The following is a 21,945-nucleotide window of genomic DNA, read 5'->3' as shown; positions in this document are numbered from 1 at the left end:
TAAAAATATGGCCCTATGGTGCAGGCAGGAAATAAAAACATCAATATTGTTTTATTTTTTCCCAATTTTGGTACACATATCACAGGGAGAATTCAAGGTTTGTTGTATAGGCGTGTTTATAGTATAATCCTACCATTGAAAGCATCCCAGGCTGTTACCTCTGACATGAGATGTGGTTCCAGAGATAATATACTTTTAAATGAAAATATAATCTGGCTTTAATAAACACCAAATATATAATAAAATGTCAATTTAGATATTGGAAAATAAAGGGACTGGGGCCACCAAAACATAGCCATCTCTTTTCTCTTTTAGTGCCAGATACATACAATATAGTCTTTGGAATCACTGGACTGGTTTTCAAGTTTTAAAAGAAGCTCACCCTCATTAAACCTAAGTTAACGCCTGCGCGCGCACGCACACACACACACACACACACACACACACACACACACACACACACACACACACACACACACACACACACACACACACACACGCACACACGCACATGCACAAACGCACAAATGCACACGTCATTAGTAATATTTCTTACTAATTTCTTATTAGTCCCAGTCCTTGGGGATGTCAGTATGATTATTAAGTGTCAAGTGTAATTTGTGTTGTGGGTGACGACTGGACACTGCTGAGTCTGACTCCTGGTTTGGTGCTTTAGGGACTTGCCTGGATAAGTTGATTCTAGAGTGACCCCTAATCTACTAATAGAAGAATAGGTTTTTGACTTTATCTTTCTAGCAAACAAAGAAACAGTGCTCTCTTTTGAGAAGGTTTGCCATTGTGCTCCTTAGCAAATTCAGGCAAGTCACTCACTAAGCTATCTTTCTTGTATAACCCCATTTTCTCTTCCTCTGGTGTAGCCTTTCTCTTTCTGTTTCCTTACTCCATCAGCTTGTTACAATGAGCGCAGTTATGCAGGGAATATTCTGATTTTAAACAGAATAAGCCTATTGGCAGTATTCAGTTTGCAGATGAGCCATGTAAACTCTTTATTAATGCTGAATGTTGCCATAGTCCAGGGATATTCCGGTAACATAGTGCTCTTTCACACATGTAAAAGAAATAGTGTGTAACTTTTTAATAACACAATACTGCCAATATTCAATAATCAGAATGCTGTTCCCCTGCATGTAACTGTGCTCAATGAAGCGCTACCAAAGCTCTGACATTACTGCTCCTCGTCCACATCCGAGTCACTGTCCTGCTGCTGCTGCTGCTGCTGCTGCTGCTGGATTTGCGCTTGTTGGGCCAGTCGTTTCAAGTCCTCTGCGTTTATTTGGTTCATCTGTCCATCTGGCCCCAATGCTACGGGTTGGATCATATTTGCCCTGATAAAAACATTGTATAAAAAAAGAAGAAAAGCATTGTTCAATTATGGTTATTGGTATTGTAGGTATTGTAGCTTTTAGAGTGCATTAAAAAAATACATTTACAAAATATGGGGACCTGTCCTGGTCTATATAAAGACACACACCACACTGTCCATAGAATAGGCTAGAGCAAAAAGTGTACTCTATAGCAAAGATAGTGATTAGGCACTACATATTTTGAGGTGGTCTTTTTGTATGTGTTTTTTAATCTGTTTTTGCTTTGTCTCTGATCCTTCAACTGTCCTTGTTTCTGTGCTTTTGATTGCTATTATGTTATTATTATTTTCTCTATTATTATTTTGCTGGGGATTTTTGTAGTGTCAGTTTCTACATTTAATGCTAAAACTTACTCAGACATGTTTCATGATGTCATGTATATTCTAAAGTGAAATAAAAAAAGAATGTAAAAAGAATAAATCTGAATGGCTACTGAATTGCTAATGGGTGAATGAAAACCACTTACAATTCTAAACAATTCTAGACAATTCTAAAAAGACTTACTCACATTACATTACGACAGTTCACCGTCTCTTTTCCCTTACCAACAGAAAAGTAGTCTATTACAGGAGCTATAAACAGTATAATAAAATATATATTAATTCCATTATTGAATTATTTAATAATGATACATAATTAACACATTAAAGGGACACTGTGTGAGATTTTTAGTTGTTTATTTCCAGAATTCAGACTGCCCATTCACTAATGTTACCTTTTTCACGAATACTTACCACCAGCATCAAATTCTAAGTATTCATTATGACTGGAAAAATTGCACTTTTCATGCATGAAAAGGGGGATCTTCTCCATGGTCCGCCATTTTGAATTTCCAAAAATAGCCATTTTTAGCTGCAAAAATGACTGTACTTGAACCATACTAGAAAATAAGTGTTTATTATTTAGTAAACTTTCAAAATTTGGAAATAGGCAGCCCAGTTTCAATGAGCATCATAGTTGCATACCTTTTTTGACCATTTCCTGCACAGTGTCCCTTTAAGGCATCTGCTGTTACTAGAGTGGCAATTACCAAGTCATAGTGCATTACTAAAGGCCCTGTGTTACAGTATGTCATAGCAGTGTGGGAGTGTTGGGAGTATACAGTAATACTAGCCAAGAACGCAGTAACTCCTACAGTGACTCCAGTGTGGAAGTAATACCAGCCAAGGACGCAGTAACTCCATTTTTTGTGGCAAAAAGACACATAAATGTTGTTTTTTCGGGGGATTTTTGTGTGCATTTAATTTCTATCCTAAAAAAGTATTACAAGGAAGTGTCACCACCACTTTACTGACAACACAGTTGTCGGGCCATATAGGAAACTTTGAAGCCCTTTTTCTCAGTTTGCCAAAATCTGATAGCCTGATAAACCAGCCAAAATGTGAGGCCGGAGTAAGTTAGTCTGGCCCCGATGAACGATACCTCCGAAGATTGTTGATGAGAACAACCTGTTGTTTTTTCAAACCGTGCCGGCACTCTGACCAATCGGTGATCTTTGCCGTTGATGTGCTTTCCCAACGGTGTTGCGAGGTTCGTCGTCACTCCCTCAAAACCCCGCCCGCTTTGATTCAAAACAAATCGCTGCGTTGTGATTGGTTTTGCCTGACTCAGGGCACAACGTTCAAACGTTCTCAGATCCGAGGCCAGACCCACTCGCTAGCTGAAAAACTTTGGCATCCAGCAGGTGGCGCTGGTTTACCAGGCTAAAAATCTGAGTTACTGCATCCTTTTTTTCACGGCAGTATAGTAGTTAACTATTCAATGCCTATTACAACGTTCCACTGGTGGAACGGCGTGCATTATGTGGCTACAAATTAATGAAATATTCTCCTATATGAGGGAGTAACGTGCGTACCTGGAGAGTTTGTCGAACATGCTGACTAGCTTCATGGCCTCCCGTTCCTTCTGCTCGTCAGTCATGCCCTCCATTGGGTTGGGAGCCTCCGCCTCCACCCTGCCTGTTACAGGGTTAATCCTAACAAACACAAACAGTAATGGTGAGACACAGCCAAGATACGCAGAGAAGACAGACAGACAGACAGACAGACAGACAGACAGACAGACAGACATGATATGTACCATTTCCCAATGTCAAGTGTTCTAGCCTTGGTAGTGCTCGAAACGGCCAGTGATTGGATACTGTTTGGTGAACTCCGCGGAGTATCCAATCACTAGGCGTTTCACATACTACCAAGGCCAGAACACTTGACATTGGGAAATGGTAATGGTCTTACCATACCCCCATACTAATTTTATTAATGAAGCGTCTCAAACGGCCGCTTAGTGGTGTGAGGGGCAAACTGCATTGAAATTTGAAATGTGCAGCTCATTGTACCCAATCATGACATGATCGGTCATGACATTGAAAAACAAATACAGGAAGGGCTGACGTCTGTTGAAGAGTGAAATGTGTCTCCCTCGTCCTTGTCCCTCCCATGTTCTTTGATTAGCCAGTAGTCTGGTACCAAAACTAAAGCCCTCTCAGCAACACCTGGCGCAGACGCAATGTGAAGACCTTTTTTTTCTAAAGCACTTAAACAGGCAGACACAAGTATCCATGGACCAGGAAGTAAATACATAAGAGAGTTTTTGTGCTATAACAGGATTTCCAGTCTGCTTGTTCCTGTTTAGCTGCATATACAGTACAGTACATAGAGTAGGTTTTGCGTTTACAAACATTCGTGTTGTGAGGAGGGGCAAGATGCTAAGCAGCCAACCACGTGAGCTAATTTTTTGACCCGACAGCCGTTTCCAACAATCAGAGGTTGAACAGTGCACAGCCAGGGATTGTTTACAAACGGTTAACCCATGTATAGCCCTTCTGAATGATGGGGTCTGCCCATTGGACAGACATCCCTTAAGACAGACAATAAGCCATATAGGAGCATAACACTCAGGCTACTGGGCTAGACTACACATGGGCACGTCTTTTCAGACAAAAACATGCCTTTACTGACGGCTGTATTACAAATTGTTTTGGTTTGAGCATAGTTTAAACTTTTCAGTTAACTTAAAGTGAATATTTACAAAATGATGACGCTCAAATAATTGCATACTGACAGAACATGCCTTTAATGACGATTAGGAATAGTTTTGGTTTGGGCATAGTTTTAACGTGTGTGGTCGGACTAATGGGATGTCTGACTAATGGGCTGTTGGACCAATGAGATGGAACCCTGGATGATTTAGCACTATCTACCAAACTGCTAACAGCTACTTAAATAGCAATGCGCCGCCCTTGCAACCGTGGATAGTAGAACTGAGGTAGAGTAGAGTAGCCTCGCGAGCCATCCTATGTACTTCCGCCAAAGGATTGGCTCCACTACGGTAGTCTTTCCCCCCTTTTCTGAGGAGTGTTTGCAGCGGTAGGATTTGGCTGCGCAATGCCCCCCCAGAAAACAGCCAATAAGCGAATAAGCGCTTCCTGCAATCTCGTCATATCACACAAGCTCCAGACCATGAATACAAAATGAAATGGTAGTATTATGGGATGGTCAGGACCAGGCTAAGAGTAGATTAGAGTAGAGTAACTTTATTGATACCCGGGGGGAAATTAAGGTGTCAAGTAGCTTACATAAATGCACATAATGCCCACATGGACATTTCAAGACACATGTAATACAGGTAATAGTCAGGGAACAAGATAATAAAGACTCCAGAAAAATAAAAAAATAAAAAGGCAAATGTGCAAAAAACACATTCTGTGAGTTGGGGAAGACAAATGTGCAAAAACATACTCTGTTAGTTGAGGTAGACAAGATTAACATGACCAGAAATGAGTATTGACAGATAAATCTATGATATAGCACTGTGGTGTAGAACTTAGAACAGATAAGGCATACATAGTATTCAAAGTAGAACATAGATCCTGGTAAGGCGCATGAAGACTGGGTAGTATGCAAGGGGTGAAGATACACTAGATCAGTGATTCTCAAAGTGTGGTCCGGGGACCACTGGTGGTTCGCGACAGAGCTCAGGTGGTCCACGAGGGGATTTTTATTTTTCCAAGACAAGCTAGCAGTAGGCTGTAATCGTAACATTATTACAAAGCTAAATGTAGCCGAAGTCTTATTTTCGCCACAACAAGACAGGCTTGTAATGTGAATAAAAAGGAAGCGATCTGCATCAAAATTGGCAGTGTCAAATTACCACCCCTCAACTGCCAATTCAGTTGACAGGTGATCCCTGAACATCATTGGGGAGACAAAGTGGTCCTCGGTCTGAAAAAGTTTGAGAAACACTGCACTAGATGGATGTGTTCTTGTCTTACTGGTCTTTGGCCTCTTTGTACTCCTCCGTCTCGCTGTCCTCGTCCTCAGAGTAGTGTCCTGGTCTTGCACTCCCGACCCCCTGCATCAGACCGCGCATTGCCAGTAGACCAGCCGCATTCCCATAGCCCGTATACTTGATGAAGCGGGACACTACAACATGGGGGAGGAATGTAAAGTCAAGTCAAGTCAAGTCAAGTCGGCTTTATTGACAGTTTCTTCATATGCACAGAGTCATGAAAGGAATTTGAAATAACGTTTCTCTCTATCCCATGCGACATTAAACAAGATATACGTTACAAGACAGACAATAAAGTACAAGACAGGACCAACAACAGAGTGTAACAAGTAATAAAGTACTAAATAGCATAGAAATATTTAACATTTAAAAATACCCCAAGCTGAAGACAAGAGGAAGGTGAGTGTAAAAGACACCGCACAGTACAGTCCAGGGCTGTCAAGTGGGTCAGGCAATGGCAGTCCTACATTGACTGGCGCCCCAGGCGACACCCCTCCACACCCAAATCTATGCAGAATATTTTTTCAAGTTTCATGGCCATTTCCAGAGCAAATAAACTTTACATTAAACTAAAGCACTTCAAAGCATTGAAAACTGCAGGACTGATACACAACAGCAATTAAAATGTTGTTCAGTATCTGACTGCTTGTATTGTCTCATGACAATGATAATTTCAGTGGAAATGTGACAGCAGAAAGGTAATACATTATGCATCGTAGAACCGGATCGAATAGAATCGAATCGTTACCTGCCGAATCGTAATCTAATCAAATCGTAAGTGCAGTGCCAATGCGTACCACTAATGGACACATACGCACATGTACAAGGAATTTGACTACAGCAGTTGTTAACTCTCTAGAGACTACTGGAACTACAACATATAACATTTAGCAGTAAATATAGCAATACAATACAATAAATAAAATACAATAAAAATAATATCAAAACAATATGAACATGGTAAAGAGTGAGGGATGTCACATTCTCACCGCTTTCTTTGCACAACACGAAGAGGAACTCTGCAGCGCAGTGCTTGACGTCCGTGTCGATGTGTGTCATCAGACGGACCAGCTTGTTACGCACGGTGTTGCCCACCTCTGGCAGGTTGGTCACATCCCTCAAAGGGGGCAGGATCTGGAAAACAACCAGATGCAACACTTCTTTACCAAAGCGATATACAATAGGCCTTCCACTACACGCATTTACTTTCCATACAATACTGACCATATTAAAAAACACTTTGTGATAATAAAAAATCGTGATAATATTCTGTACGTCACATGAAGGATTAGGAGGATGTTGTATTTGGAATTATGTAGATGGAGCACAATTAAAAGCCTGTAGTTGCAGGTAATTAATCAGCCAAGTGCGAAACCAAGTCATTATCTTAAAAAATCTTTATCTCTCCAAACACTTTTTGTACCAACAGCCAATAGCCTGTGTGTATTCTTGTTTCAATGACCTACACACTGTATTCTTGTATCATGTTCATCTATCTATCATCTCAGAGAAGAAACTGGGTTGTTTACCTTTGACCTCAGGAACTTCCTAGTCTGTCTGTGGATGCGGGAGCTCTCCGTCAGGAGGTTCAGGGAGGGAAGCAGGGTCTCCTTCAGCTTCTTTCCCTGTAGGTAACCAAGGTAACCAAGGCAAAGGGTCACATTCACATTACTCCATATTATGGCAACCTTCTGAGGTTCATTGAATCAGCTGATAAGTGGGAGGGGAGAAAGTAAAAAGCTTTCCATATTTTACTTCTAATACTGACTAATACTGACACAGAATATCTGTAGTATATATGTAGTAGCCCCTTAATGCACGCCGTACCTCCAGTGGCACGCTGTAATAATCATTGAAATGTTAAACACCATAGCACTGCAATACTACAATACTATACAATACTACTATACTATACATAGCAGGGCCTTTAGTTATGCACGTCAACGACTTGGTCATTGCCATACTGGTAACAGCAACACCGTGTCTTAACAGGTTAAGCGCTCATTTCAATAAGCCAATTCGCAAAGGCACAGCAAGACGATCTGCAATGGAGCTGGATTTTTTTAAACTACTCTTGAACATTTGTTGTCCACCATGAGCTTTTCACTGCATATCGCTATAGAGACTGATGGAGCTGTCGGGCCCCAGCTGTGGTCTATGTTCTAGTCTCCAGAGCCCAGCGCCACCACAAACAGTTCTCTCTCAGCAAAACACTTTCCCCCGCTACTGTCTCTCTCTCTCTCTCTCTCTCTCTCTCTCTCTCTCTCTCTCTCTCTCTCTGTCTCTCTCTCTCTCTCTCACACACACACACACACACACACACACACACACACACACACACACACACACACACACACACACACACACACACACACACACACACACACACACCAGTCTGATAACTGTATAAGCATAAACAGGTAACTTGTCAGAAAGAGCAAAATAATCTCTGCAGTGTTGCAAAGTACACTCAATGGTATTTGTTATAAACGATTATCACTGTTAATGTTTATTTGAGCCTTGCCTAGGCAATTGGTCCTGAAATGGAAAGATTGCAGGTCCAAATCCCATATCATCCACTGTGGAGCCCTTAATGCACGCCGTACCTCCAGTGGCACGCTGTCATAGTCATTGAAAAGTTAAATACCGAAGTACTACAATACTATGACCTGAAACGGGGCCTTTAGTAATGCACTATGACTTCTTACACAGTGCGTACTTTCATCCTTAATTCAAACACTAAATGTATTGCCTGCCTCACCCTGTCCAGTCTGGTCTCCATGAGCTCCAGCAGCATGCTGACTGCGTCCATGTTGACCCCCATGTACTCAATGGAGTCCGGCTGCACCTTGGGCAGTATCAGCACATCCAGGCAGGGCAGAGGCAGGTTACCCAGCAGGTTACAGGTGTGGCTGCAGGATCACACACACACACACACACGCACGCACGCACACACGCATGCACGCACGCACGCACGCACGCACGCACGCACGCACGCACGCACACACACACACACACACACACACACACACACACACACACACACACACACACACACACACACACACACACACACACACACACACACACACAATAACGAAAGTTGAGTGGCTGCTCTACTCATATTGATATTACTTAACAGTTACCATTAACAGTGGCCATCATGTCTTAACGAGTCAAATTATAGTAATTAGCTAGTACAGCCAATTAAACCGGGCACAAAAACATGTTGTCAAAGCATGTGTAAGGATAACAACAGTGCACTTGGTGTTGTGGTGGAGGTTTCTCAAGTGTTCTCAAGTGTTTCTCAATGGGGGCGGTACAGCCCCCCAGGGGCGTTGGGGAGCTCTAAGGGGGCGTTGAGAAGGATAATGCTGGCAACAGTGCACTTGGTGTTGTGCTGGTGGTTTTAGTGTGTTGTTTACCTGTGCAGCTCCTCGCAGTGTGCCTAATAGGCTGTGTGGTAGTGATGCTGGTTGATTTCTACTTCATCATATGATGGTGTTGTGCTGGTGGTGTGTGTTTAGTGTGTTGTTTACTTGTGCAGCTCCTGCAGTCCTCAGAGTGTGCCTAATGGACTTGGTGTTGTGGTGGTTAGTGTGTTGTTTACCTGTGCAGCTCCTCTGTGCGGTCTTCACAGTCTGCGGTGCTCATCAGGCAGTGTCTCAAGATGGCCCCCAGGTGTCTGTACATGGCCGCCTCCTCCTAACAGTTCCACAACAACAACAACAACAACACAACCGTGGAGAAAAACATGATGTCACACACACATATGAGCGTTTGGAGGTTGGGGTGCGCACATCCACAAAGCAGTTATCCAGGTGCCAGACAAAAGTGGTAGACAGTATGATGAAGTGGTCCGCACGCTGGGCATTAGCTCCAAAAATATAAACTTTATTTCATTTTTATAAATGGCAACGTTTCGATCCAACAGTGGGATCTTCCTCAGGCTCACACACATATGAGGCATATGCATGACTGTTTGGGGAATTGTTTCACTACCCAAGGATTTTCCCCTCAATTATCTCAAGGAATTGTGAATGTTGAAATGACGACATGTATTCTGTATATTAGGTACAATTCCTTCAAACGACAAATTAATTAGTACCTATTAACCCAAGTGACCTTGGGTTACTTGAAAGGCTCTATATATTATTATTATTATTATTATTACCCATCCCTATGAATGTGATCATTAGTATCATACATAGTTAGTGAACAATGTTTGTTATGCAAATCACAGAAGGTCATTTTTTATGGCATAATTAGCTTCTATCTTGAACACAGGACAATAGGTCTGAATGCCAAATGTATTTTCAGCCTTTATATAAGCTACCTAGAGAGTGAACACAATTTCCTTCTCTACTAAGTCCTTCCAATTGTGGTAATTAATAATACTCTCATAATACTGTGGTATACCTCATGCTACTGGTACTCTGTAGACCTTTTGTTCATTTCATTGCCCCTCTCAGGTAATGTTTGTCTGGTTACATTGTCTTGAAGACGAAAGGAGGGCTGTACAACTGTAAAAAGTAACAGCAACAGCAACAGTAAAGCAAGCTTAATCCTGTGATAGTGAAAAGTGAAAGCCCACCTAGGAAACTCTCATTCTCATTAGCTGGGGTTACACTGCCATATCAGAGCCGCGTTTACGTGGCTGTGACACAGCATTCCACTGTACACAGTGCTCACTGCACACAATGACATTGCCTCACCCGTTCAAGAAGGCAGCCCCAAACAGCGGAACAGTGGGGTGGGATGGGATGGCATCATGCTCAGAGTACCTCAGTCATGGAGGTCGATGGGGGAGAGCACTGGTTAATTACTCCCCCTACCAACCTGGTGGGTCAGGAGTTGAACTGACAACCTTACAAGTCTGACGCCCTAACCACTTACCGATGACTGCTCCAAATGTGCAAGACATTGATCTACAGGTAAAGTCATATTGTAATAGTACAGCCACCCATGCTGTGATGTACTGTGACAAATGTAAACAATGAATATACTTGCATACTTATATAGGTGAAAGTATATTCACCTATTGGCTGCTGTTGTGAACAATGCCATTTGTATAACTCTACAATAGCATCCCCATGGTAATTTGAGCTTAGTACTGTTGCCTCGTTCCTTAATACTAGATGGCAATGACCAAGTCATAATGTATTACAAATAAAGTCTGTGTAATATTGTAGTCGTGTAGTACTATGGACGTTTTTTTTAACAACTTGTTGAGTGTTTCACTTGCTGAACAGTTTGCACTTCAAGGCTAACCGGTCTACACACTGTGCCCCCCTACTCCCTGGGCCTGGGCAAACTGACCTGTTTGCCACCCCAGCTCCCCAGGCCAGGTTCCATGAATGGATAATCTACCCCCCTCACCCAACCTCCACCCACCCCCTCACCTCATCAACCTGCCGGTGGTTGGTGTCGAAGGTGATGTTGAAGAGGATCTTCAGGATCTCCATGGCGACCTCGGTCTGGGCGCGTCCGAATGGCGGTGCCTGTTGGCCGTCGGCCACCCCGTCGCGGGCCACCTCGTGCGTGTCGGGCCAGCACACTTCCAGCACGGCGTCCAGAGCCTCGGTCAGCAGGTTCACGCCCCGCAGATCGTGCTGCAGCTGGCTCCGTACGTCCAGACGCAGAGCTGTCAGCATGAAGGTCAAGCGGAAGTCGAAGAAGCGCACCTATGATGTGATTAATAAACGATGATAGGTGGAGGTGCAAAACGCACACCAGATAAGGAGGTGCTGGCAAACAGAAAAACACTTGCAAGAGGAGAGTGTGTGCACATGACCTGAGGAAGGCAGACAGGCTGAAACGTTGTCCGATTAAAAGTTTATTTATGCAACTCGGGACTGTATGGCACTTCTCTCCTAATAAATTATGATAAACAATTGGTGTGGGATGTGTGAGATGTGCCCAGCACCTAAACGTCTTTTTTGCACACCATTAAGTGACATTACATCGCATTAGCTGATGGTTTTATCCAAAGTGACTCACAGTTATTTTAAGTACAGCCGGTATTGGTTGCTGTCCCTGGAGCAGTTTGGGATTAGGTGCCTTGCTCAAGGGCACTCCAGCCATCGGTGGAGGTGTAAGGAGAGGTAAGGGTGGGATTCGAACCTGCAACCTTCTTATCTAAAGACCACCTCCCTAACCATTAGGTCACGGCTGCCCACCAACTGAATTGTTATTTTTATTTACTTCACTTTTTTCGACTTTATTTGATAGGACAGTGTGAGAGGCGGTAGGAAGCAAATTGGGAGAGAGATGGGGAGGGGTCGGCAAAGGACCCGAAACGGGAATCGAACCCAGGTCAGCCCCATGGCAGGCAAGTGCCCTACCGGTTGGCCACGACAGGGCCGTTATTTTATTTACTTAACTATCTATTTACTTGAGTGGTATTCCTTACATTATATTACATGAAATGCTGATTATTTTTCAAAGTGAAGTGTCCTGTGCTTGACAGTAAGCTGAAATGGGACTCATGGACAGACATACTACATAGTAAGACACAGCAAAGGTTGTACTTTTTAAAGAAAATGCTTGCTTTTAATGTTTGTGACAAACGGATGCTCCATGTGTTTTATACTGCTTTTATTGAAAGTGTTTTAACCTTTTGTATTATTAGTTGGTTTGGCAATGCCACTGAGGCACAAAAAAAGGTGGTCAGGAAGACAGTCTCGACTAGCCTGATTATCATCGACGTTCAAATCTCTTCGAGACTTGGTCTGACCAAGAGCATAACAATTAACATTTCCCAAACGGTATGGTTGACCTGCCTCCCTTGGTTTGCTTATGGTTGTTTGCTTACCAACAAAGTGGGAGGAGTTCCCTTACTTTCGGGAACACAGAAAGTACTTGCATTGCTCTTGACCTGACAAGTTGCAACGCTGAAAGTGTTGCATCACAACGGAGGGCACAGCCTGGCTAAGTCTTGACGGCTAGCAAACTACTTGGTATTACTCTGCCATGTATGGAGAGTTACAGGGAGAGGCTTGTTAAAAATACAAAATCATCGCTCATTACACACATCCACTGTCCTCCTCCTTTCAACTCCTGCCCTCTGGACGTAGTTTTTGTCCCCCTTCCTGTCCAAAAATAGGTCAAAGTTCTCTTTTCTATTCCCCAAGCGATAAAAGCACTAAATGAGGTCAAGTAGTTATGCAGCCACCCAATGTGTGCTAGTGTGAATATCAACTTCTGTGTTCTATGTTTTATGTTTATGTGCTTGTCTGCTTATATATCTCACTGTGTCTCATGTGTTTTTGTGCCAGCGAGTGTAATGCAAGAACAATTGCCCCACGGGAACATATAAAGCTCTAACTAACTAACTAGCCTCCTGAGGATGGGTAACGCCCATTTTCCAAGGTGTATCCAATTATTAATCACACTTAGAACTAGTTATTGGATAGTCTTTGATGAAATCCACAAAAAATGAGCGTTACTCGTCAAGGCTAGCAAGGCTAGGACACTTCACTTTCATAAATACCCAGAGTGTCTGTTAGTGTCTTGACTGTTAAATGTCTGACATGTCATGTATGTTTGGTGAAACTGAATATAGGTTTACACAGTTGTAAAGATTTCATCCAGTCATTAAAGATTTCATTTCACTTACCTCGTGGTTCCACTGGGGCTCGCGGCACTGCTTGGCCCGCTCGGCCAGCCCCACGATCAGCTGCATCTCGGCCCCTTGCTCCTGCGCCGCCGAGCTGTTCAGGATCATGTTGCACAGGCACTTCAGGGCCTCCACGACGCGGTCCAGGTCGGGGCTGCTGTTGGTGTCATCCGGCCCGGCCGACTGTGAGCCCCCGGCCTAGGTGAGGAGGAAGGACACATAGACACGAATTTGGTCAAGCGAAGCGAACTTCGCCATTCATTCCTATGAGAGAGGCGAAGGCAAGTGAAAGCAAGTGAACAGGAGCGAAGCGAAGCGAAATCATTAAACCAAGTTTAATATTATGCAAATGAGGAGCGAATTCGCCTGCGGCGGCCCAATCAAATCAACAACAAAACTATTCCATTCCATTTGATTTGCCGCGACTACCTGATGAGGTCGGTTGAGCTGTCAATGAATTTCGCCTCTCTTCGCCTCGCTCGCTTCACCTGCCATATGTCCCCAGTGGTGTAGTCTACTGTACGTAGAACACAGGTATACACACAGTATACCCACTTCAAGATTTCAGGGTTTTAGTATACCCACTTAAAATTGATTGATCCACTATTTAGAATAGCAAAAATACACACAGTATACCCACCTCAAAAAAATGGTCAAATATACTAGTCCAGTCGTGATCCCCATAGGCCCCTATACTGAATCCCCTTCATTTGACCTATAGATGACATTTCTGCAATAAAACTTTAGGGTACTCAACATTTCTGGGTTCATGAAATCACGACTGGACTATACAGTATACCCACCACAAAAAAAGTAGACTACACCACTGAGTGTCCTTACCGTGAGGAGGCCAGCGTGCTGGGCCAGGGTCTCCAGGGCGGAGCGGCTGCTGAAGGGCCCCAGGCAGCTCTTGTCGCGGGACAGGATGCGGATGGTCTCCAGGCAGGCCAGCTGGCAGGCCGGCTGCAGGTCGCGCTCCAGGTAGCTCAGCACCAGCTCTGCCAGGCGCTGGCGGTGGCACCACACACACAGGGAGGGACACGTTAACAACAGGCATAGACACACACACACGCACACATAACACACACACACACACACACACACACACACACACACACACACACACACACACACACACACACACACACACACACACTCTCATGTACATGAACACATACATACAGTACGCACATGTACAGTAGATTCACACACACACACACACACACACACACACACACACACACACACACACACACACACACACACACACACACACACACACACACACACACACACACACACACACACACACACACACACACACACACACACAGACACACACACCTCCAGCTGCTACTTCCAGAGATGGGGATCTTACAGAGAATGGGACTAAATGCTGAGATTGGGTGGGCCTATTTATATGGGAATACAAGCCTCACAGGTACCATATTGTTTGGTGAAAATGGTTTCGGTCTATTTCTAAAGATGTATACCTTGTCCTACACATACACAACATTCCTGGAGCTAGTATTTACTACAGGAGAAAAGGGTTAACATACATATTCTTCACAATAAGGTCTAAAGGTGTAAGTTATATAGGATTATGGTATAATCTATCTCATACATGTTATCATTGGCAAGACATGCAGATGCACAGTTCAAGTGCTAAAAAATGCAGAGTTAATTCAACTCTTTTAGAGTACTCAGGGACCAATACACTCCCGATATTAAAACAACTCATTAACCCTTTCATGCACGGTGTCCACATACGTGGACAGTAATTCTAACCCCACTTTAGATAGGTAAATAGTGGTTATTTTTTTCCAAATTGTATATGGGAAGTACCATGAGGTTCATTACAATACTTTAACAGCAATTATAACTTTTTGCACTAAATATTAAGTGTTTGATGACATCATCAATCTAAGAAATCCACCGATGTGAATTATGACCATAACAAGCATGTTTATATCTGAAAATCAACCACACCAAAGGGCAATTTCAGGTTTTAAAAAATATTATGATGTTTAGTACAGTTCACTTGAGAAGTCTATGTTGTTAAAATCCAAATTTACAATAAAGGTAGGTTTTTATACAATATAAAGCTACTGTCCACGTATGTGGACGTTGCGCATCAAGGGAGTCTAATGATAAACATATTATTTATGATTACCGTGAGAATATTTGCTCATTTTGGGCAAATACTTAATGTTTATGAGCATTTATAATGATTATAGTGTGAAAATAAATTATTTTTTAACATATTTAACACATTTTAACACTTTTAATTTAATAAATTCAAGAATAAAACTACCTAAAATTAGTGTTTTCACGCACGTGTCTATAGGCATATTTTCGGTTTTCTTTCACCACAAAATGACACAAATGATGTAGGAATGAGCTAGAATACATGCTGAATCAAATACAGATCTGTCTTCATCAGAATTGAAGTTTTTTTCCACATGCAACAAGGTTTTCCCCACAAATCTTGCCATAGCTGTGTATGAAAATATTGCTAAATTGACAGTTTTTTTTCTCTTTTTTCATCTTTGTTCGTTAAATACTGTAATATATAATGTGTAAGTGTCATATAATGTTGTAATATTACATATAGTAACATGGAAAGTAAGTAAAATAACTTGCATTTATAATAGGAGGTCTATTTAACACATATTTTTTCACAGAAAATACTTGAACATGCTGATGAATGACTACAAAACGCATGTGTCTGGAGGCAAATAATTTCATATTACCTTTCATATAGGGACAACATAAATGATGTAGGATTGAGCTAGAATCCATGCTGAATCAAATACAGATGTGTCTTTCATCAGAATTTAAGGTTTTTTCCACATACAACAAGGTTTCCCCACAAATCTTGCCATAGCTGTGTATGTAAATATTGCTAAATGACAGTTTTTTTTCTCTTTGTTTCATCTTTGTTCCTTAAATAGTGTAATGTGTAATGCATAAGTGTCATATAATGTTGTAATATGACACAAGGTAACATGGAAAGTAAGTAAATTAACTTACATTTATAATAGGGGGTTTATTTAACACTATTTTTTACAGAAAATACTTGAAAATGCTGATGAATGACTACAGAACGCATGTGTCTGGAGGCAAATTTCCATATTACCTTTCATATAGGGACAACATAAATGATGTAGGATTGAGCTAGAATCCATGCTGAATCAAATACAGATGTGTCTTCATCAGAATTTAAGGTTTTTTCCACATGCAACAAGGTTTTCCCCACAAATCTTGCCATAGCTGTGTATGTAAACATTGCTAATATTGACAGGTTTTTTCCTCTTTGTTTCATCTTTGTTCCTTAAATAGTGTAATGTATAATGCATAAGTGTCATATAATGTTGTAATTTGACACAAGGGTAACATGGAAAGTAAGTAAATTAACTTACATTTATAATAGGGGGTCTATTTAACACTATTTTTTTTTACAGAAAATACTTTGAAAATGCTGATGAATGACTACAGAAACGCATGTGTCTGGAGGCAAATTTCACATTACCTTTATACAGGGACAACAAAAATGAAGTAAGATTGAGCTAGAGTACATGCCTGAATCAAACTGAGCTTTTTGTTCACCAGCATTGGCTGTCTTCTTGCATGCAATAAGAATTTCCCCACATATTTTTCTATGACCGCCTATATAAACAATGCTATTTTATATATATGATTTTTTGTTGTAGGTTAATTACAGTGATTATATGGTGTTAAAGTGTTATATTGTGTTGTTATATAGCATAAAACACCATAAAAATGAATAAAACAGCTTAATTTGAACTTGAAATACAGTATAGGCCTATATAACTTTTCACTCCTTTGATGCGCAGTGTCCACATATGTGGACAGTAAAATAACTTCCACATCAAAAGAGATTTTTGAAAAATTCCAAAAGATTCTTCATATTAGCTCCATTATGAGTGAGAAAATCAATATATAAAAAATCTTGCACATTTTTTTCATGGTGTCTGCATGAAAGGGTTAAGTGTTGACTATTAACAATGCATTTTTACAGTGTTCTTCTTAAAGGAACAGACCACCCTTTTTTGATTTTCACATATTTGCAGTATTTCCCAGCATTATTCGTGAATGTGCATATAATTTTCTTCTCAGTGTTTTCAGTTCTTAGATTCATTGGATCAGAATTATTAGCATAGCTTAGCATAATCACTGGAAGTAACTGGTATCTTTAGCATCAAGTCACAAGTGATCACTGGACAGAATTAAACTGCTGTTTTACACTCTGGTGAATTTTACATTAATTTTAAAATGGTTTATAAGTACATTTGAGGATGTTTAATTTTGTACCATAGACTTGCATTAGTATGCCTAATTTGGCTATACTGTTAAACGAGGCAATGCAAGCACATAGACGAAAATGATATGCACATTCATGAATAATGCATGGAAATACTGCACATATGTGAAAATCAAAAAGGGGTGGTCTGTTCCTTTAAGTCTATTACAGTTAATAACAATCTTTCACTCCTGCAATCCCTCTGGCTGCCCCATCCATTAAAGCAATCTGAATAAGATCTGAGAATTAATCTGATATAATAAGATTAGTCCAGCAATCGGCCTCTGCAACTTTCAAGTAAGTGATCCCGATCAATAATTTCTGGAGTGAATGATTGTTTGTAAACAAGTTTTACAAGATACATTTTCCATAAGTCTCATAAAACATGTGTCTGGACGTACACAGCCATGCACTGACCATGCAAATACAATGCTGTGGTGAAATAAAGATGTTTGGCTCTAAGCATAACATGCAAATGCCCATAAAAAGTAAGGCAACCCATTTTTTATATATATTTTTGGGCATTAACTTGATTTAAGATGGGACACACTGTCCCGAGTGAATGAGAGGGATAAAAATAGAGAGAGGCAGGGAAGGATGGGGAAATGACCTCAGGTCAGATTCCAAGTCAGAGTCCCCGCATTTATGGCACGGCACGGCATGGCATGCAAGTCAACTGACCACAGTATACCCACAGTATACCCAAAACGTATTCTGTAGGCCTAGTATATCCATACTATTCCCTGCCATTTGCCAATTACTGAGACTAGAGCAGTATGGGTTCTTCCGCTTTAGAAATAGACCCAAAAACATCATGGGACTTAAGTGGGTCACAAAAGACTCCCTATTCCACATTTACACACATTGATTTCCAGGCATATTTTTTTCTAGGGCATCACTGGGTGATGCCTGAAATGTTTCCTTCCTCATACTAAAAAATAACGTAACTATGAGGTCAATAAGCTCTAAAAGATGACTCTTCTGCACATTGGTGCATAAATGGTGAATAAAATCAGAAAACAAAAAAAACCCCAGAAGAAGAAATCATACAATAAAGTCTAAATGTGTCATTCAACTGATAAGCACCCATTTATCTCAAATAACAGTCTTATATGGGACACAATGACAACAAGTCGAAATGCATATATATGCATTGAGTGCTTGGCCATTAAGGCAAAACCTTTACACACAGGAATTTGGATTAGCTTCCAAAAGCTTATTGACAACAGAGTTCGAATTCCCTTTTCCTGTTATGGTCCTGCAGTGGGTTTCCCATCCCATGACTCCAAAGCACATCTGTCTTTGGTTGTCTTTGTGATGGCGCATGCCAGCCTAAGCTGATCAACTAGCATCTGCCATCTCCAAAGTTTACTTCTGCAGATCATTTACAGAAATAAATCTATGTACGTCTACTTAACATAGGCTAACTACTGGGAGTCTACGTATACCCTATATCAAACGTGCTGTAAGCAATGTAAGCCTGTCTTCCACCAGGTAGCCTAGTTCTCCAGCCGGTCACCTGCCCAGACACACCAAATCTCTGGTGCAAAGAACTGACAGCTGGTGGGCCAATCACTATTGCCATCCACTGACTTCTGAACAAACTCAGGCTTCTCAGTGCACTGATTGATTACAGAGGTGAAAACTCTCAGAGGTTCACATTTTTCTGGCACAACATGATCATAATATGGACTATCAACTGATGGTTGCACTGATGATGGTCTGACTGTGACCGAAACGTCTGCACTGCACTTGAGTAGCACTTTTTTTGTTTTTCTATAATGCCATAAAAGTTTACTATTGCATTTGGCATTACAGTGTGCGAGTTCCCCTCCCTTGCTTCAAGTTAATCCACTGGAACCTACCCACCAGGCACCAAGTGCAAAGGTGTGGTACCTGCACTGAAAGAACATAATATGGACATGGACATGATAGTTCCAAATCTTTATTTTTTAACTCCTTAGCGCAGAGCCTATGTTACAGCCTTACTGTCAACAAAATTGTTATGGCTATGTCTTAATCTGTTACTTAAGGCTCTCAGTACTGTCATAGCAAATTGCTATGATGTAGTTGAGTGTTTTCAGGTAATTGTGAATAGGCCCGCCGGTGACCCCATCTGCACTAAGAGGCTACATATTGCTTACAGCAGGTTGTTTTTTTTTACCATCATGTATACCTCTTGTAAATTGTCATCCTAAAGGCATGCAGAAAAAGAACACAACAGTTAGACAGACAAGCATCATTCAAGACCATGAAATGTGAAAATTGAGCAGAAGAATTCAGTTAATGAAAGAATAGAACCAACAGTCTTGGTACATGCCTGTAAGTTAACATGTTATTACAGCGCCAAAATATCACCAAACAACTCACCTGTCTGCCCTCTTCTTCATTGTTTTCGAATGTGAAGCACTGGCTCTTCTGCACAAAAGAGGAGAAAATGAACTCACATGACTGCTCTCACATGTACTGTATATACCAGAGGTCAGGAACCTTTTTGGTGGAGAGAGACATAAAAGCCAAATTTGTATAAACTACAGACATTTTCGTGAGAACTATCCAATTTCTGCTCAATACCGAACACATACTGTAGGCTATATTTATAAAAGGATAATACCGTATTTCAAGGGACAGTTGGCAACCCTAGGTAAGTAAGAGCCAGATACAGTTCCCAAAGAAGCCACATATGGCTACCGAGCCATAGGTTCCCTACCCCTGGTATATATAGTGGTCTACCTTCACTGGGGTGCTCCAATGGCTTGTTCATTTGGCCAGCCTGTAACTCTCTGGCCTGTAAACACTGAGAAACAGTAGTTTGAAACAACAAGATAATATGATATCTAAGAAGTGAATTGAAGAGTGTTTACAAAACAAACACCATGAAGCCGGTGTCACACCTTTTCAAATGCCTATGGCCTAGCTCTGCCGGCAACAGTTGGTGACCACAGAGCTCAGGCAAAAGTCTAGAGTCAGCTGGAAGGATTTGTGGTGCACTTGAGAAAGCTATTTGTGTTCCTGAAGACCTAATCCCTATGCAACAGCATGGCACATCAGTGAAACTTCACCACATTGTAAGTTCATCCGACACAAACTGCATGCAGAGCAGAGATTGGGTCCAGCCATAATTTCACAACTATGACAAAGTATGAATTATAGTCTCAAAATGTTTTGTTACACTGTCCTCCTTGTTTCCTGTGAATACATCATGGGGACACAGGAAAGGGATAGAAGAACTGTCCTCTTTGTAGTATCCAGTCCTCAATCATCTTTTGCAACTGGACCATACTGTATGCATGCTGTCATATGCATACTGTCCGAAATTACATCACATAACTTCAAAGAGAATCAACAATTACGCCACAAATAACCAGCCACACAAGTAACTTTGCTTAGCCTATTTGAAATGCGAAATAGATTGACATGTGAGGTGACATGGGGGTCCTTGCACTAATTCAATTGTAAAACGGAACATAGATTCACTAACACCATCTTCCTAATGCAGGTTACATTTCAGTCCGTCAAAACCCTGTGTACCAAACGTAATTAGTTATTGGATGAGAATTACGCATCAATTTGCGCTCGCGACTCTGGAAACGAGTCATCGCGTTTCTGAAACAAGATGACAACTTCGGTTTAAGATGACACTGAAACCAGACATCACGACACAGCAAAGACACAACATTACGTGGTCATCGTCACTGATATTTTACCTCCTTATTATATGTCTGCAGGGCTACGAGTGCGGCATCCTGGTCGCCAGTTTCCATTTTTTCTATGATGGCATTTAAATCCATTTTCATTGCTGAGCTCGAGATGTATTTCAGCGTCTGCAGTCCAAATCACAACCATGCACGAGATCTTCAGATATTAGGCCTAATAAGCAGATATCACTCCGGTACTTGCAATCTTCGCTCAGTCTCAGCCCCTTAATCCTTGCAACTCACAGCCTAGCCTCACGGATGATGAGATTACAAGAGGATTGGCCGCCTCCAGAGGAGGATGTTGGGAAATGAAGTATCGGCACCAATTTGCCCCCCCAAAATGTAAAGTACCTCATCTCAACGCATAGGATACATTGTAGCCTACATATGACTCGCTCTCTTATTAGCTAATTTATGGTATCAAAAGGGTAGCCACTGTAACCACCATTGAGAGCAAGTAAATTGATGTTTAGTCACTTACTTAAAGGTGCACTGTGTCATATTTTAGTAGTTTATTTCCATAATTCATGCTGCCCATTTACAAATGTTACTTTTTCATGAATTCTTACCACCACCACCTAATTCTGTATTCATTATGACTGGAAAAATGGCACTTTTCATAGGCCTACATGA

General features: G+C 41.4%; 1 protein-coding gene across 1 annotated transcript; it reads right to left on the bottom strand.

Moving 5' to 3' along the window:
- Nucleotides 1-484: 484 nt before the first annotated feature.
- ric8a (RIC8 guanine nucleotide exchange factor A) lies at nucleotides 485-21,411 on the bottom strand. The gene is made up of 13 exons (XM_063196075.1): nucleotides 21,322-21,411; nucleotides 19,985-20,032; nucleotides 19,791-19,808; nucleotides 14,131-14,298; nucleotides 13,291-13,473; nucleotides 11,075-11,356; nucleotides 9,283-9,377; nucleotides 8,434-8,584; nucleotides 7,202-7,297; nucleotides 6,662-6,806; nucleotides 5,656-5,806; nucleotides 3,241-3,360; nucleotides 485-1,346 (listed from the first exon to the last, which is right to left on the bottom strand). Exons 1-13 carry the CDS (start codon nucleotides 21,409-21,411, stop codon nucleotides 1,187-1,189), a joined length of 1,707 nt encoding a protein of 568 aa, XP_063052145.1. The 3' UTR covers nucleotides 485-1,186.
- Between the last annotated feature and the right edge of the window lie 534 nt (nucleotides 21,412-21,945).

Source organism: Engraulis encrasicolus, chromosome 4 (genome assembly GCF_034702125.1).
Source record: "Engraulis encrasicolus isolate BLACKSEA-1 chromosome 4, IST_EnEncr_1.0, whole genome shotgun sequence".
NCBI lineage: Eukaryota > Metazoa > Chordata > Actinopteri > Clupeiformes > Engraulidae > Engraulis > Engraulis encrasicolus.
The sequence above is the reverse complement of the archived record's forward strand: the minus strand, read 5'-3'. Positions and strand labels throughout refer to the sequence as shown.

Bases quoted from the DNA above. Each gene is read 5' to 3' on its own strand.
- ric8a (XM_063196075.1), bottom strand. From the start codon at position 21,411: ATGAAAATGGATTTAAATGCCATCATAGAAAAAATGGAAACTGGCGAC. The intron at 20,033-21,321 runs GTAAAATATCAG...TCTTTTGTGCAG, and splicing joins TGCAGACATATAATAAGGAG to AAGAGCCAGTGCTTCACATT. The intron at 7,298-8,433 runs GTGAGGCAGGCA...GGTTACCTACAG, and splicing joins TGGAGACCAGACTGGACAGG to GGAAAGAAGCTGAAGGAGAC.